We start from the raw sequence: 15916 nt of genomic DNA on the forward strand, positions 1-15916 counted from the left end.
GCAATGTTGGAAAAGAAAGTTACAAGTTTCTTTTCCCAAGTTTCCCAATAGGCTTTGTTCTGTTAGCAGCACATCTTCAGTCATTAGCAGATATAACTAAACTTTAATAGTATTTTTTTCCTTTTTTTTTGAGATGGAGTTTCGCTCTTGTTTCCCAGGCTGGAGTGCAATGGCACGATCTCAGCTCACCACAACCTCCGCCTCCCTGGTTCAAGCGATTCTCCTGCCTCAGCCTCCCAACTAGATGGAATGACAGGCATGTGCCACCACGCCCGGCTAATTTTTTGTATTTTTGGTAGAGATGGGGTTTCTCCAGGTTGGTCAGGCTGATCTCGAGCTCCCGACCTCAGATGATCCACCCGCCTTGGCTTCCCGAAGTGTTGGGATTCCAGGCGTGAGCCACTGCGCCCAGCCGACAGTATTTTCTAATAACCAGTATATTTCCATATACACAGATGTATACATGGGTATTGTGATTGTTATCAGGAAAAAATATATTAAATGGCTGATAAGATACCATGGGACTTATTTTCTTTCTGCTTTTAAAAATTATTCAGGCCAAGTGCTGTGGCTCATGCCTGTAATCCCAGCACTTTGGGAGGCCAAGGTGGGCAGATCATCTGAGGTCAGGAGTTCAGGACAAGCCTGGCCAACATGGTGAAACCCCGTCTCTACTAAAAACACAAAAATTAGCCAGGTGTGGTGGCAGGTGCCTGTAATCCCAACTAGTGGGTTGGCTGAGGCAGGAGAATCGCTTGAACCTAGGAGGCGGTGGTTGCAGTGAGCCAAGATCATGCCACTGCACCCCAGCATGGGTGACAGAGTGAGACTCCATCTCAAAAAAAAATAAAAATAAAAAATAAATTATTCAATCTTCTTTATTTTTATTTTTTTAATTACTAAAATTATTTTTAGTAGAAACAGGGTCTTGCCATGTTACCCATGCTAGTCTTGAACTCATTGGCTTAAGCAGTCTTCCTGCCTTAGCCTCCCAAAGTGCTGGGATTACAGGCATGCCTGGCCCCTCCACCTTCTTAAAATGAGCATTTGTTTTATAATTTTTTCCAAGTGTGTATCAAGATAAGGAAATCAGGAAGTATAATACTCTTATAGAAATGACCAAGGCCTCCGCCTACACCTGTGCCTCAGATGCTACCCAATCCCGCCTTCTCTGCCCCTCCAGAAGGCACCCTTTGCTTAGGCCTCCCTCTCTTCCTGAACCACCTCTGGAAGTTTCTTATCAGCCTATGAGTGCATTCTTATTTATTCTTATCAAATAAAGCCTTCCCTTTAATTTATGGCACATTTATGCTTTGGAATCCACTCTCAGGAATAATCAGTATGTAGTATATTACATGTCAGGTGGCAACATTTTTTTTTTTTTTTTTTTTTTTTGAAGCAGGGTCTCTCTCTGTCATCCAGGCTAGAGTACAGTGGTGCAATCATAGTTCACTGCAGCCTCAACTTCCTGGGGTCAAGCCATCTTCCCACCTCAGTCTCCCAAGTATCTGGAAACACAGGTGTGCGCTACCACACCCAGCTAGTTTTTTTGTAGAGACAGGGTCTTGCCATGTTGCCCAAGCTGATCTCCAACTCCTGGGCTCAAGTGATGCCCCTGCCTTGGCCTTCCAAAGTGCTAGGATTACAGGTGTGAGCTGCCATGCCTGGTCCAACATTCTTCATTTGGTAAACAGCAAAACTTAGTGCAGACTGTGAGCCTTATTTTGTTAAAAAAAAAAAAAATATATATATATATATATATGTGTGGGTATGTATATGTATCTGTGTGTGTATATAAAAAGACTGAAAGAGGGCTGGGCACGGTGGCTCATGCCTGTAATCCCAGCACTTTGGGAGGCTGAGGGGGGCGGATCACTTGAAGTCAGGAGTTTGAGACCAGCCTGGGTGAAACCCCATCTCTACTAAAAAATGCAAAAATTAGCTGGGCATGGTGGTGGGCACCTGTAATCCCAGCAACCAGGGAAGCTGAGGCGGGAGAATCACTTGAACCCAGGAGGTAGAGGTTGCAGTGACCCAAGATGCAGTGAGACTCCACCTCAAAAAAAAAAAAAAAAAAGACTATAAGGATATATATCAAAACCCTTACGGCAGTTATCATTAGACTGTTATTTGTAATTGCATTTTATTTGTCGTGCTTATATGTGTTGCCCAAGTTTCTATGGTGAACGGTATGCATCACTTTCAGCGTGAGAAAATAACTCCTAATAAATGTGATTCTTAAAGGACTCTCCCCATCTACATCCTTTCCAAGGAGCCCCGATGTACCCTGCTTCCCTCACAGCCAAGCTCCTCTAGGACAGTCCTCCCTAGAGGGTTACAGCCTCACTCCTTGGATGGCCCTGCCGCAGCCCAGGGGCTCTTTCCTGGGCGCTGCGGACCAGACCCTCCTAGAATCCCCTTCCTTCCTCAACCCCAGACTCTCAGGCACCCCGTCTCCATCCTGGACACTGAGCTTGTCACCAAGGCCCAGCTGCAGCCGCTGTGCTGAGTGTACACAGCCACCTCTGGGAAGGCTGTGCTCCCCCTGAGGACCTGGGTCCTCAGTCTCTGACTCTGGGGGGATTCGGGGCCACCTACCCACCTTTTGGCTCCACTCGACACCAGCAGCCCCTCAACATCAAGCCCTCCAGCTCACAGCACCTCAGTTCTGCAGCTCCCAAGCCACCCCAGCCTGGAACTGGGGACTCAGGGAGACCCCCTCGCCCCAACTCCGGCTGGTCCCAGCACTGCCTCTGCTGTCATCTCTGGAATCTGGTCTCTCGTCCCCAGCCCACTGCTGCCAGGGTCAGCCCTGGTACTTTCTACCTGGGTTGCTGCAACAGCTTCCCCCTGGGGGCCGAGGCCTGTTTTCAGCCTTGGGCCCATCTGCCCTCCACGTTGCTGCTGGGCAAGCTGAGGCCCCACCACACCCCCAGCACCTTCCTGTGCCTCCAAGCCTCCCCTGCGAGTACACCCCCTCCAGCCCCTGAAGCCCTGTCAGCAGCTCAGAGCCTTTCCCCGGAGTCACCTTGCTTCCTGAGTGGACCCACGTTGCTGCTGGGCAAGCTGAGGCCCTGCCACAAACCCAAACCCAGCGCCTTCCTCTGCCTCCAGACTTCCTCCCAGCACACCTTCTCCAGCTCCTGCAGTCCCACCAGCAGCTCAGAGCCTCTTCCCTGAATCACCCTGCTTCCCGAGGGGACCTCCACCCAGGGAATGCCCTTCCAGGCTCCTCTCACTGATTCACCTTCACTCCTCAGAGGTCAGGTGCTGGGTGATAGAGGCAATGAGATGAGCCCCTCACCTCAGGGCGCTCAGCCCCTGGGAAGGTGACGAAAAAGGGCACCCCAAGGGATGTCCCAAACTAATAGGTGGATGACTCCAGTGGGAAGATCCAGTCTCCCCTCCCCATGGCCAATTAAGTTTGGGGTGTTTTTATTTACTTTTTTTGAGGCAAGGTCTTGCTTTGTTGCTCAGGCTGGAGTGCAGTGGCACAATCACAGCTCACTGCAGCCTTGACCTCCTGGGCTCAAGCAATCCTCCTGCTTCAGCTTCCTGAGGAGGTTTTAATTAAATAAAAGCTAATTAAAAAAAATTTTTTTTTTTGTAGAGATGGGGTCTCACTGTTTTCCAGGCTGATCTTGAACTCCTGGACTCAAGCAATCCTCTTGCTTCAGCCTCTGGAGTAGCTGGGACTACAGGTGCATGCTACTATGCCCAGCTATTTATTTTTATTTTTATTTTTATTTTTTGTAGTGATGGGGTATGTTTCCTAGGCTGATCTTGAACTCCTGGGCTCAAGCAATCCTCCTGCCTTTGCCTCCCAAAGTGCTGAGATTATAGGTATGAGCCATTGCACTCAGCCTGGATTTTATTAAGGAAACTAGCTTAGTCACTAAACTGCACTTCTACTTCTGATTGGACCAGATTAGCACTTTGTAAACCAGGTTTTCTGGGATCCTGGTTTCCTTGAAGATGTTTCTAGCTGGTATTATCATATAGGATAGGCTGAGTTATGCTGCATTAACAAGCAAAACCCAAAAGGTTTATTTCTCATTCGTGCTGTATGCCCAGCAAACGTGGCTGGGCTTCATTTTAAGTCGTCCTCACTCCCAGACCCCGCCTGTAGCTGCCCCACCATTGGGGGATCGCTGATTGCCATGGCATAGTGACAGAAATATGGTTCTTAAAGGTTCTCATCCAGAGTGGCACATAACTCTTCTGCTCACAATGTGTTGATCAAAGCAAGTCACATGGATGGGAGCAGGAAGATGCAATCCTCTCGTGCCCAAAAGAGGAGCACAAGAAATACTGTTGAATAGCATTGCCAAAGGCCACAGAAAAATCTCCAAAACCAAAAATCTGTTATGACCCAATAAATTCAAGAAATACCGGGTTAAAGAGAAGGAAACCAGTATATGCACTGTGAGACTTCTCAGTCTTTATTATATACATTGTAACCATCACAGACAGCCTTTAATATATACATTTTAACTATCACAGACAGCCTTTAATATATTATATACATTATAATTATCACAGACAGCCTTTAATATATACATTTTAACTATCACAGACAGCCTTCAATATATTATATACATTATAACCATCACAGACAGCCTTTAATATATACATTATAACTATCACAGCGGTTAATATATTATGTACATTGTAACTATCACAGCCTTTAATATATTATATACATTGTAACTACCACAGACAGCCTTTAATATATTATACACATTGTAACTATCACAGATAGCCTTTAATATATACATTGTAACTATCGCAGACAGCCCTTTGTTTGAGGGTAAAGCATGTGACTTTGTTTTCCTCCTGTTCCCTCTGCCATCCTCCAGGGCCTCACACACAATAGGCTCTCAAATATTGCAACTGTCTTGCACTCTGCAGGGCAACCTCATGGCTTATCCTTTACAAGTGGCATACTCAGAAGAATAACGAGGAAGAAAGTGTAAGAAAAGAGGGCTGTTTGGGCAAAGAAAATCTGGTTGATTCGATGTTTACAGTGTGCCAGGCCCCATGCTTGATCTCATGAGGTCCTCAGATCTTATGCCTTAGGCTATCATTCCCATTTTACAGATAAGGAAATTGAGGCTCAGGTAACTGACAGAATGAGGGAAGGGCAGGGGCCTAGCTGGTGCTGGGTTCTGTCTCTTTCTAGACAAGAAGGGACATGTGGACTTGAATATTTGGCTCAGGGATGTTGGAGGCCTAGGGTGCTGCTATTTAAATGGAAAGGGTGTCAGGGTTTCTGGGAGGGAGTAAGGGGAGAGAAGAAAAGATGCTTCTGTTATCAGGAGGGAGTGGCAACGTGACATGATACTGAAGCTTCCTCTTTTCCTATTCTATCTCGTTTCTTTCAATATACTTATCACAATGTGTGGCTGATATTTATTATGCCTTTTTCTTTTTCTATTCTCCTGTCTTTTTTGGGGCAGGGGAGCTGTTTTGCCACCAAAACCTAAGCCCATGGCCGTCTTCTTCACCGATATGACTGGTTCTCATGCAAGCACCTATAGATGGCTCTCGCCCATAATTACTGGCTGCAGTTGAATGAATAGCGGTCATTATCTAGTGCCCACCGTGTGCCCGGCCCGGTGCCGGGAGCTTTGCTTTCCGTCTCTCACAGTAGGCCCTTTTAATCCAACCCCGAGAAGGAGACATGACCATCGTCTTCATTTTGACGATTTTGAGTGGGGGTTCCAATGACTTGAAGGAAAGGAGCCAGGGCACCAATCCGGGTTTGTGTAACAGATGCCGATGAGACCCGACTACTGCAGGCCAGGGGTGGCTGGACCCGGGGTCTCCCCGCTGAGTCTCGGGGCTTCACCGGCGCGTGGGGACAAGCACAGCACCCTCGGGTCGGGGTGCCAGGAGGGCTAAGAGCAGCAGCACTCGCGTGACACCCAACAGCTGGCCTGATCTGTTTCAGGCGCCAACGCCAGACGCCAGCCTCCCAGCGGACCCTCTCGCAGACCCACCTTCACCGCGCCCTCCACGCGCCCTCCCCACACAGTCCACGCGCCAGCAGCTTCGCGGATGTCAGTGAACGCTCTTCGCTTGCGCAGTCAGGACGTCCTCCGCGCCCGTGTGAACATCCGGGTCACAGGCTCATAAGGACCAATGAGCGAAGGCACCGCGAGCCAGGGGGCGGGGAGAAGGCGGGGCACCATGGCCGCCCCCAGTGTTCCGCGTCCGGGGGCTTGTGGGAGTTGCCTTGACCTGCAGCTCCGCCACCGCGGACCCGCCTTCTGCCCTCTGCAGCGGGCGCTCTGTCCCGCCCGGGCAGCTCTGCGGGGCAGCGGCTGGAGAGGGAACCATGGGGACTGTGCACGCCCGGGTAAGAGGCCCAGCGACCCGCGGGCTGCGAGGCCTCTGGGCCAGCAGGGCAGACAGGCGCCGCGGGGAGACGCTCTCGTGGCTGCGCCCAGGGTTCACCAGGAGAGAGGGTGCCGAGGGTGCCGGGCTGGGTGGAGGAGGCCGAAAAGAGGTCGCCTGATAGGAGGGATGAGACTTGATAAAGGTCACTCGGCGAGTCGGTGGCCCAAAGGACTTGCGAACTTTCTGTGATGTCTTAGACCGCAGTGAATGTGCTCTTTCTTTGCATGATTTTAAGTTTTCTCTCTTTACTGGTCCCTTCCAGCCTTTCCCCGCTCAGCCGCTGCTGGAACCATTGTAGGCTCCTAGAGCAACAAGAATCCTTTGAAGTCTTCTAACTCAAACCTATCTAGGGGATCCTCTTTTCTCCTGTTTGCCGTGCAAAAGACGGAACCGCTCCCTGCCTTACTTCCTGGTTTTTTTTTTTTTTTTTTTTTTTTTTTTGAGACTGAGTCTCGCTCTGTCGCCCAGGCTGGAGTGCAGTGGCGCAATCTCGGCTCACTGCAAGCTCCGCCTCCCGGGTTCACGCCATTCTCCTGCCTCAGCCTCTCCGAGTAGCTGGGACTACAGGCGCCCGCCACCACGCCCGGCTAATTTTTTGTATTTTTAGTAGAGACGGGGTTTCACCGTGGTCTCGATCTCCTGACCTCGTGATCCGCCCGCCTCGGCCTCCCAAAGTGCTGGGATTACAAGCGTGAGCCACCGCGCCCGGCCTCTTACTTCCTGTTTTAAAGTGGAGGTAGTAATAGTACCTATCTCGCCTGGCTTAAAAGAGAATTAAAAGACAATGCATGTGAATACTTGGGTGCCTGGCACCTGACTGACTGTACTGGTTGCCAAACTCCTCTCCTTTATCCTAATCTTAAATAAGGGCCAGATAATGAGTTACTTCTCCAAGGTCACATAGTTACTGATTTCAAATGGCCTAAAACCTCAGATTTCCTGAGTCTCAGCTCCAACACTACTTTTCTACTGCAACTTTGATTGCTTCACTTGACCTGCGTAGACGTTTTCAATAGTTCCCCATTAACTTCCAAAAAAATTAAGCGTAGAAGTCGCAGCCTGGCATCCATAATTGGACTTAACTTCCCTTTATATGTCTTTCATTCAGATCAAACACCGTTTCTCTTCTGACAGCTCTTTGTATAACTGTAATAGGTCTGTTGTTCAGTGTGCTCGATAAGTCAATACACTGAGACACTGGGTTGCAGCAGAGAAAGAGTTTCAGTTGCAGGGCCGCTGAACGAGGAGATGAGAAAAGAGAGGAAACCTCCAATCCATCTCCTTCAGGAGTTTGGATCTCGTGTTTTTGCTGAAGTGTGGAGATCCTTGATTGGTGGAAGAGTGAAGGGTGAAGTTATGGGACAGGGAGATGAGGAAACTTCTCATGCTGATTCTGTTCCTCTGTTGGGGGAAGGAGTCTTCAAACTGGTTGGCAGCATCAGTTTTGCTGGAATTCGAGATCTGAAAAACATCTAAAGCAACTTTTAAACAAAAGCCTTATGATTCTAATTTTAGAAGTCCTATCTGTAAAATCGATGGGGATGCAAATAGTATCTGTGATTTTTGGTTACAAGCAAGTAGGTCAGAGTGCAACCTGAGCTCTTCCTGCCATCTTGGCTCCTGTGGAGGCCTGCTGGGAGCAGGACTTCTGAAAGGAAATATGTCTGGAAGGCTGTGGTCCAAGGCCATTTTTGCTGGCTATAAGCGGAGTCTCCGGAACCAAAGGGAGCACACAGCTCTTCTTAAAATTGAGGTGTTTATGCCTGAGATGAAACAGAATTCTATTTGGGCAAGAGAATTCTATTTGGGCTCATGTATACAAAGCAAAGAACAACACAGTGACTCCTGGCGGCAAACCAAACAAAGCCAGAGTAATCTGGGGAAAGGTAACTCGGGCCCACAGAAACAGTGGCATGATTCATGCCAAATTCTGAAGCAATCTTCCTGCTAAGGCTGTTGGACACAGAATCCGAGTAATGCTGTACCCTTCAAGGATTTAAACTAATGAAAAGTCAATAAATCAATGTGGATTTGTGCTCTTGAAAAAAAAAAAAAAGGCAACTTGATTAATGGTTAATTGTAACTACATTTCTTTTGAGATGGAGTCTCACTGTGTTGCCCAGGCTGGAGTGCAGTGGTGCGATCTCCACTCACTGCAACCTCCGCCTCCCAGGTTCAAGCGATTCTCTTGCCTCAGCCTCCCGTGTAGCTGGGATTACAGGCGCACGCCACCACACCCAGCCAATTTTTGTATTTTTAGTAGAGACGGGCTTTCACCATGTTGGCCAGGCTGGTCTTGAACTCCTGACCTCAAGTGATCCTCCCGCCTTGGCCTCCCAAAGTGCTGAAATTACAGGTGTGAGCCACTGCGCCCAGCCAATTATAACTACATTTCTGTCCAGATGTCCAGAATTCTTTTTTTGTTGTTGTTGTTGTTGAGACAGAGTCTCACTGTGTTGCCCAGGCTGGAGTGCAATGGTGCGATCTCCACTCACTGCAAGCTCCGCCTCCCAGATTCACGCCATTCTCCTGCCTCAGCCTCCTGAATAGCTGGGACCACAGGCGCCTGCCACCATGCCTGGCTAATTTTTTGTATTTTTAGTAGAGACGGCGTTTCACTGTCTTAGCTAGGATGGTCTCGATCTCCTGACCTTGTGATCTGCCTGTCTCGGCCTCCAAAAGTGCTGAGATTACAGGCGTGAGCCACCACGCCTGGCCTCTGTCCAGAATTCTTGTTAGCCCTGTGAGGATGGCTTCATTTGGACCGCACTGTTGCACTCCATTCCCCCTCCCATCACCCGTCTTCAGCATCAAAATATTCCCATCTTTCAGAACTCCGTTCTGAAAGTTCTTTGTCTCCCCCGCATTTGGATGGGCTTCCGCCTTTCCGTGCCATTTCCTTTGATGCCATTTACATTTTGCCTTGTTTTGGGTCTGTTTGCATTTTCGTCTTATCCTTCCATCCTAAACTTCTAGATGTAATGGTAGGAACTGCATCTTCTTGGCTTGCATCCCCTGTGACATCTTGAACAAAGTAATCACTCATTATTTATTCAGCTCATATTTATTGATGGTCTGCTATGTGCCTAGCACTGTGATGGGTGCCAGAGATACAGGGAAAAAAGTAGCTGCCTTTATGGAGCTCTTTTTTTTTTTTTTTTTTTTGAGACGGAGTCTTGCTCTGTCGCCCAGGCTGGAGTGCAGTAGCGCCATCTCGGCTCACTGCAACCTCTGCCTCCTGGGTTCAAGTGATTCTCCTGCCTCAGCCTCCGGAGTAGCTGGGACTACAGGCATGTGCCATCACACCTGGCTAATTTTTGTATTTTTAGTAGAGACGGGGTTTTGCCATGTTGGCCAGGATGGTCTCAATCTCCTGACCTTGTGATCCACCCACCTTGGCCTCCCAAAGTGCTGGGATTACAGGCATGAGCCATTGCACCTAGCCTGTGGAGCTCTTTTTACATTTAAATTGCTGCTCCTTTGATGAGTGTATTGAGAAAAAATGTTTTCAGTTCTTTTACTTGACCTTTTCGTCCCACTAGCGAGTGTCTTTCAGACTTTTTGATCAAGACTCAAACAGTAAGAAAACATTTGCCATTTACCACCTAGTACTCATGCTTATGTCAAAGAAAATTTTGTGCAATAATACTTATCATTAATATGTGTTATGTATTGTTGTATTTTCAGTTTTCTTTCTTTCTTTTTTTTTTTTTTTGAGATGGAGTCTTGCTCTGTCTCCCAGGCTGGAGTGCAGTGGTGCGATCTTGGCTCACTGCAACTTCTGCCTCCTGGGTTCAAGCAATTCTCCTACTTCAGCCCCCCGAGTAGCTGGGATTACAGACAGGTGCCACCACACCCAGCTAACTTTTGTATTTTTACTTGAGATGGGGTTTCACCATGTAGGCCAGGCTGGTCCTGAACTCCTGACCTCAGGTGATCTGCCTGCCTCAGCCTCCCAAAGTGCTGGGATTACAGGTGTAAGCCACTGCGCCCAGCCTATTGTTATATTTTCTGTTGGATTCTAGTCTATCTCACTTTAAAGATGCTGTTCATAACTCATTCAGTTTATTTCATGTCTCATACCTACTGTGCCTTGCACATGGTGCTCAATACACACTTATTGACTGACTGGTAGACCGATCTGCTTAAAGGTTAAAGACTACATCCAAATATTTATTTTATTTTTTTTTATATTACACACACACACACACACACACACACACACACACACACACTTTTTAATAGAAACAGGGTCTCACTATGTTGCCCAGGCTGATCTCAAACTCCTGGGCTCAAGTGATCCTTCCGCCTTGGCCTCCCAAAGTGCCAGTGCTAGGATTATAGACATGAGCTACTGTGCCTAGCCCAAATATATATTTTAGTGCATTTTACCAAACACTCACCCCATGCCTATTCTTCTAGGCATAGAATTTATGGGATGTAGATTCTATGAGGGTGAGGTTCTTATAAGTGCTTATCATATAGTAGGATCTTAATATTTGGTGAATGAATGAATCTCTATTAGTAACACAGTTACTAATATTTTGATTAAAGTATATTTACAGGGTATTAATCCTCCAATGACTTTAGGGTTTAGAGATAATAGAAAAATAGATGTAAGATGTATGAATAGGTGTAAGAGGTTGTAACTGTGACACTTCAATGACATCATCTCTTAAAGCCTGGATTTTAGATTAAAGAATACAGATGGGCCTGGAAGATCTTTGGTGAACCTTGTTTCATGCTTGGAGATTTTAGGAAGTGCAGTGGAATTTTTTCAGCATAATGGGATATAAACCTTTGCCCAGATAAAGCATTTTTGCTAAGCGTTCAGATTAAGATGTGTATGTGCACATAATCTTACTTTGTTCATATTTTTGAGAAATATAGTAATTCCATTTTGAAAATATTGCACAACAAAAATGAAAGGATAATGATGGGAAATTATCCATTCTTTGCATAACATGATCTTCCTCACCCACAAGGACCCGGTCTTGGTCACTGTGTGAACCCAGCACCCAGCACACAGTGGGCTTTCAGTACTTATTTGTTAAATGAAAGAACGGAAAAGTCATTCATTCCCCATTCCACAAATATTTATTGAGTACAGCGCCCAGCACACAGTGGGCTTTCAGTACTTATTTGTTAAATGAAAGAACAGAAAAGTCATTCATTCCCCATTCCACAAATATTTATTTAGTACTTCCGAGGTGCCAGGGCAGATAAAAATAAGAAACAGGCCAGGCACAGTGGCTCACACCTGTAATCCCAGCACTTTGGGAGGCCGAGGCGGGTGGATCATCTGAGGTCAGGAGTTCAAGACCAGCCTGACCAACATGGCGAAACCCCGTCTCTACTAAAAATACAAAAATTAGCCAGGTGTAGCGGCACGCACCTGTAATCCCAGCTAGTTGGGAGGCTGAGACAGGAGAATGGCTTGAACCCGGGAGGCAGAGGTTGCAGTGAGCCGAGATTGCACCATTACGCTCCAGTCTGGGCCACAGAGCAAGACTCTGCCTCAAAAGAAAAAAAGAAACAGAAGGGGTACCTGTGAAGGTCACAGACTTCAGATATCAAGAGCTGTCCCTGTGAGAGAGGAACTGATTCTCCCTAAAGAAGCCGGAATGGCTTTCAGGAGATGACATTAAGGTGGATCTTGAAGCTTCACAGGGGCAAGTTATTCTGGAAGAGGGGGCAACCTATGCAAAAGCCTGAATGTGCGGGTGGAGCGGGTGGTGGAGCTGGAAACTGAAGTAGCAGATGCAGGCCTTACGGCAGAGTTCCTTGTGCCCTGCTAAGGAATCTAGGTGGATGCTCTTCCTGTAGGTACTTCTGAGGATCATCAGAGGCTTTTAGGGAAGGGCCTGGAAAGGGAATATGATACTGGCAGGTCAGTTACGTTTCCAGGGAAAAGTAGATAGTAGCCCAGAGGCCCCACTGCTCCATATTTACAGATGTTAAGCACACACTTTAAAAGTGCCTAATTGTAGAGAATTCTTGGAGCAAGGAAATAGTCAGATATTCGTTCACATAGTTTTCTCCAAACTTGCTGATTTGTAAGAATCGCTTGGTGCCACACTAGACCTTCTGTGTCCATCTCTAAGAGGTGACTGAGAATCCTCGTGTGGTTAAGCATGTGTCCCAGAGACTTACGGTCAAGCAAACATAGGAACAAATAAGAATTGAATAAATAGTATATGTTAAATATGTAAGTATATATAATACAATGTACACATAAGTATATTTATTTTTATTTTTGAGATGGAGTCTTGCGCTGTCACCTAGGCTAGAGTGCAGTGGAGTGATCTTAGCTCACTGCAACCTCTGCCTCCTGGGTTCAAGCAATTCTCCTGCCTTGTCCTTCCAAGTAGTTGGGATTACAGGCACCCACCACCACACCCGGCTAAGTTTTGTATTTGTTTAGTAGAGATGGAGTTTCACCATGTTGGCCAGGCTGGTCTCAAACTACTGACCTAAAGTGATCTGACCTCCTTGGCCTCCCAAAAAGGTGTGAGTCACTGTGCCTGGCCTATTATTTTAAGATAGAGACGAGACCTCATTATGTTGCCCAGCGTGATCTTGAACTCTTGGGCTCAAGCAATCCTCCCGTCTGGGCCTCTCAAAAGTGCTGGGATTGCAGGTGTAATCATACTTGACCTTTCTTTATGTTTTATTTTTACTATTATTACTATTTTTAGTATAGAGATGAAGTCTCCTATATTGCCCAGACTGGTCTCAAACTCCTAGGCTCAAATGATTACGTGTGTGTGTGTGTGTGTGTGTGTGTGTGTGTGTGTGTGTGTGTAATATTATGTTTATGTAGATGTTTCTCAACTATACCCCAATCAACCCATCATAAGTTGAAATGTAAGTTGAAAATCCATCTAATACACATATCCTACAGAACATCATAGCTTAGCCTAGCCTACTTTAAACGTGCTCACAACACTTACATTAGCCTACAGTTGGGCAAAATCATCTAACACGAAGCCTGTTTTATAATAAAGTGTTGAAGACCTCATGTAGTTTCTTGAGTACTGTAAGTGAAAATCAGAATGTCTGTGTGGGTGCTCGGAGCGCAGTTCCTCCTGAACGCGTATCACTTTGGCATCATCGTAAAGTCAAAAAACTGTAAGTTGAAGCATTGTAAGTCAGAGACTGTCTTGACTATATATAGATATATATAGAGAGATAGATAAATAGATATAATGTCTTCCTGGAAATATTAGATGAGAAACAGCATATGGAATACTCATTCAGAAGTTGGTTTAATATTTTGAGGTAATGTCAATTCAGATTGTAGAAAGAGACTGCTTTCGAGTCCATTTTATGAGCATATGCAGTTCCCTTTAATGTGAATGAGACTTTCTGAAATGAAAACACCTGTCAGGGTCTATGTAAAATGTTTTCTTAGTAATCTGGTTTGTTAAGGTAGCTATCCTAATATGTGTGCAATTTTAATTCTAAAAATTAGGCTGCTTTCTATAACAACAGGAGAGCAAATTATTTTCCTTTTTTTCCCTGATAAATACCTTTGTGGCATTTTATTTTTAAATGATTTTTGAACTTCCACTGGGCCTCTGGCGTCCAGAATTAGGTTGGTCGTAATCCTTCGTTCATGACATGTCATCATGGATTTGTGCATGACCCTTGTGGTTAATTTTTTTTTTTTTTAGAGATGGGGTCTTGCCATGTTGCCCAGGCTAGTCTCAAGCTCCTAGCCTCAAGTGATCCTTTCTCCTTGGCCTCCCAGAGTGCTGGGATTACAGGCATGAGCCACCACAGTACCCCTGCCCTTCCCTGTTAATTAGTTTTTATCTTTTATTTAGTGACCACCAGTGAGTTAACCACCAAGCCAAGAACTTGCTCATTAGCAATAGCTGACAGCACCTTTGTACTCCCTGGTCCCTGTTCCTGCCCTTACCTCTACTTGAAGGGAACAACTACTGAATTTTCCGGAGCACCACCTAAAGACAAAACTCAAAGGTAAGTGTGTGTATATACGTGACGAAGTCATTTATCTGTGGTTGCTCCCTCCCTTTCAGAGTTTGGAGCCTCTTCCATCAAGTGGACCTGATTTTGGAGGATTAGGAGAAGAAGCTGAATTTGTTGAAGTTGAACCTGAAGCTAAACAGGAAATTCTCGAAAACAAAGATGTAAGTTTTCTGTTGAAGGTCTTGATATAATTGTTAGTGGAAACATTCACTTCCATACACCACTAGGGAGATGTAAAGTAGTTAACCTGTTTCCGTGCCTTTATCAAAGAAGAGTTTGTAACCACCTACAACTAGAAAGACTGATGACTCTTAGAAAAACAGTTTCTATTTTTAAAGAAGTCGCTTTTCCTTGGTGATTTTTATGTGGGAGGTTTAGACAAACACACTTTTGTATTTATGACAAAAACCAAAAATATTTCGAGGACAAACTCAAACTATACTTAAATTTATATTTCCATTCCCTACTCCCAGAAAAAAGACTGTGGGTCTCAAATGAAACTTTTCCTAAATTTATTACCTTTGAAATTTAAATACACTTTTCCAGTTCTTGAAGGGTTTACTCTCTAGTGAGACTGAGAGGCGAGGGCCAATTTGAGTCAGCATTTATTGTGCCTTCCTGAAATCCCTGCAGGGTCTTTAGAAGATGCATACAGTTTTATTTTGTTTTTTTTTTTTTTTACTTTTTAAATTTTTTTTGAGATGAAGTCTCACTCTGTCACCCAGGCTGGAGTGCAGTGGCGCAATCTTGGCTCATTGCAACGTCTGTCTCTTGGGTTCAAGTGATTCTCCTGCCTCAGCCTTCCAAGTAGCTGGGACTATAGGTGTGCACCACCACACCCGGCTAATTTTTCTGCACACAGTTATTAAGTCAGGGGTCATGGCCAGCATTCATTCACAGGCCAGTGCTCAGGGTGCGGGTTGGGAAGGACAGAGGGGTTGTCTGTGGCCTCACCTGGTCCTGGGTCATCTGGCTGGGAGAATTTGTAGCTCTTGTTCACAGAAAGTACAGACCCAGCAAAGGGGAAGTCACAGTGACCAGTTTTTTGAAAAGATGTGAAAGATAGTAAAGTCCAGAAGTAAGAAGTGTGGGTTATTAAACTTGAAGAAAACCTTGACATTGTCTTTAGTCTTGACACCTAATCTCTTTGCCTTGTGTCATACCTAATACTGTCCCTGTGTGACTTTTAGGTGGTTGTTCAACATGTTCATTTTGATGGACTTGGAAGGACTAAAGATGATATCATCATTTGTGAAATTGGAGATGTTTTCAAGGCCAAAAACCTAATTGAGGTAGGTGTGGTCTCTATGTGATCTGCTTTCCCAGTCTCTTCTGAAGAACTTGTAAACATCCCCATGTGAAACCACAGAGCACCCTGACCCCGGCCTCTGTGCCGGAGATCTGCCTCCTACCCCACAGGGAGCCTTGGCACCCCCAAGCTGAACCCCCCGAGTTCCTGTGGTGCCTCCTACAAACTCCATGGATTCGCATTTGCCTTTTCCTCCTTTCTCTTATCCTG

The 15916-nt window shown here is 45.9% G+C and overlaps 1 protein-coding gene across 2 annotated transcripts in view; it reads left to right on the forward strand.

The window, feature by feature from the left end:
- Window positions 1–6191: 6191 nt before the first annotated feature.
- Window positions 6192–15916, forward strand: part of SAMM50 (SAMM50 sorting and assembly machinery component) — a 43396-nt gene continuing 33671 nt past the window's right edge. The window contains exons 1-3 of one of the 2 annotated variants that reach the window (XM_032139636.2): window positions 6192–6361; window positions 14448–14558; window positions 15588–15689. In XM_032139636.2, coding sequence (XP_031995527.1) covers window positions 6341–6361; window positions 14448–14558; window positions 15588–15689 — 234 coding nt within the window. In that variant the 5' untranslated portion in view covers window positions 6192–6340. Of the gene's footprint in view, window positions 6362–14447; window positions 14559–15587; window positions 15690–15916 lie in introns of those variants that run through there. The other variant, XM_058431522.1, reaches the window with a different exon arrangement.

This window comes from Hylobates moloch, unplaced genomic scaffold, assembly GCF_009828535.3.
Source record: "Hylobates moloch isolate HMO894 unplaced genomic scaffold, HMol_V3 SCAFFOLD_19, whole genome shotgun sequence".
In the NCBI taxonomy this organism is placed as follows: domain Eukaryota; kingdom Metazoa; phylum Chordata; class Mammalia; order Primates; family Hylobatidae; genus Hylobates; species Hylobates moloch.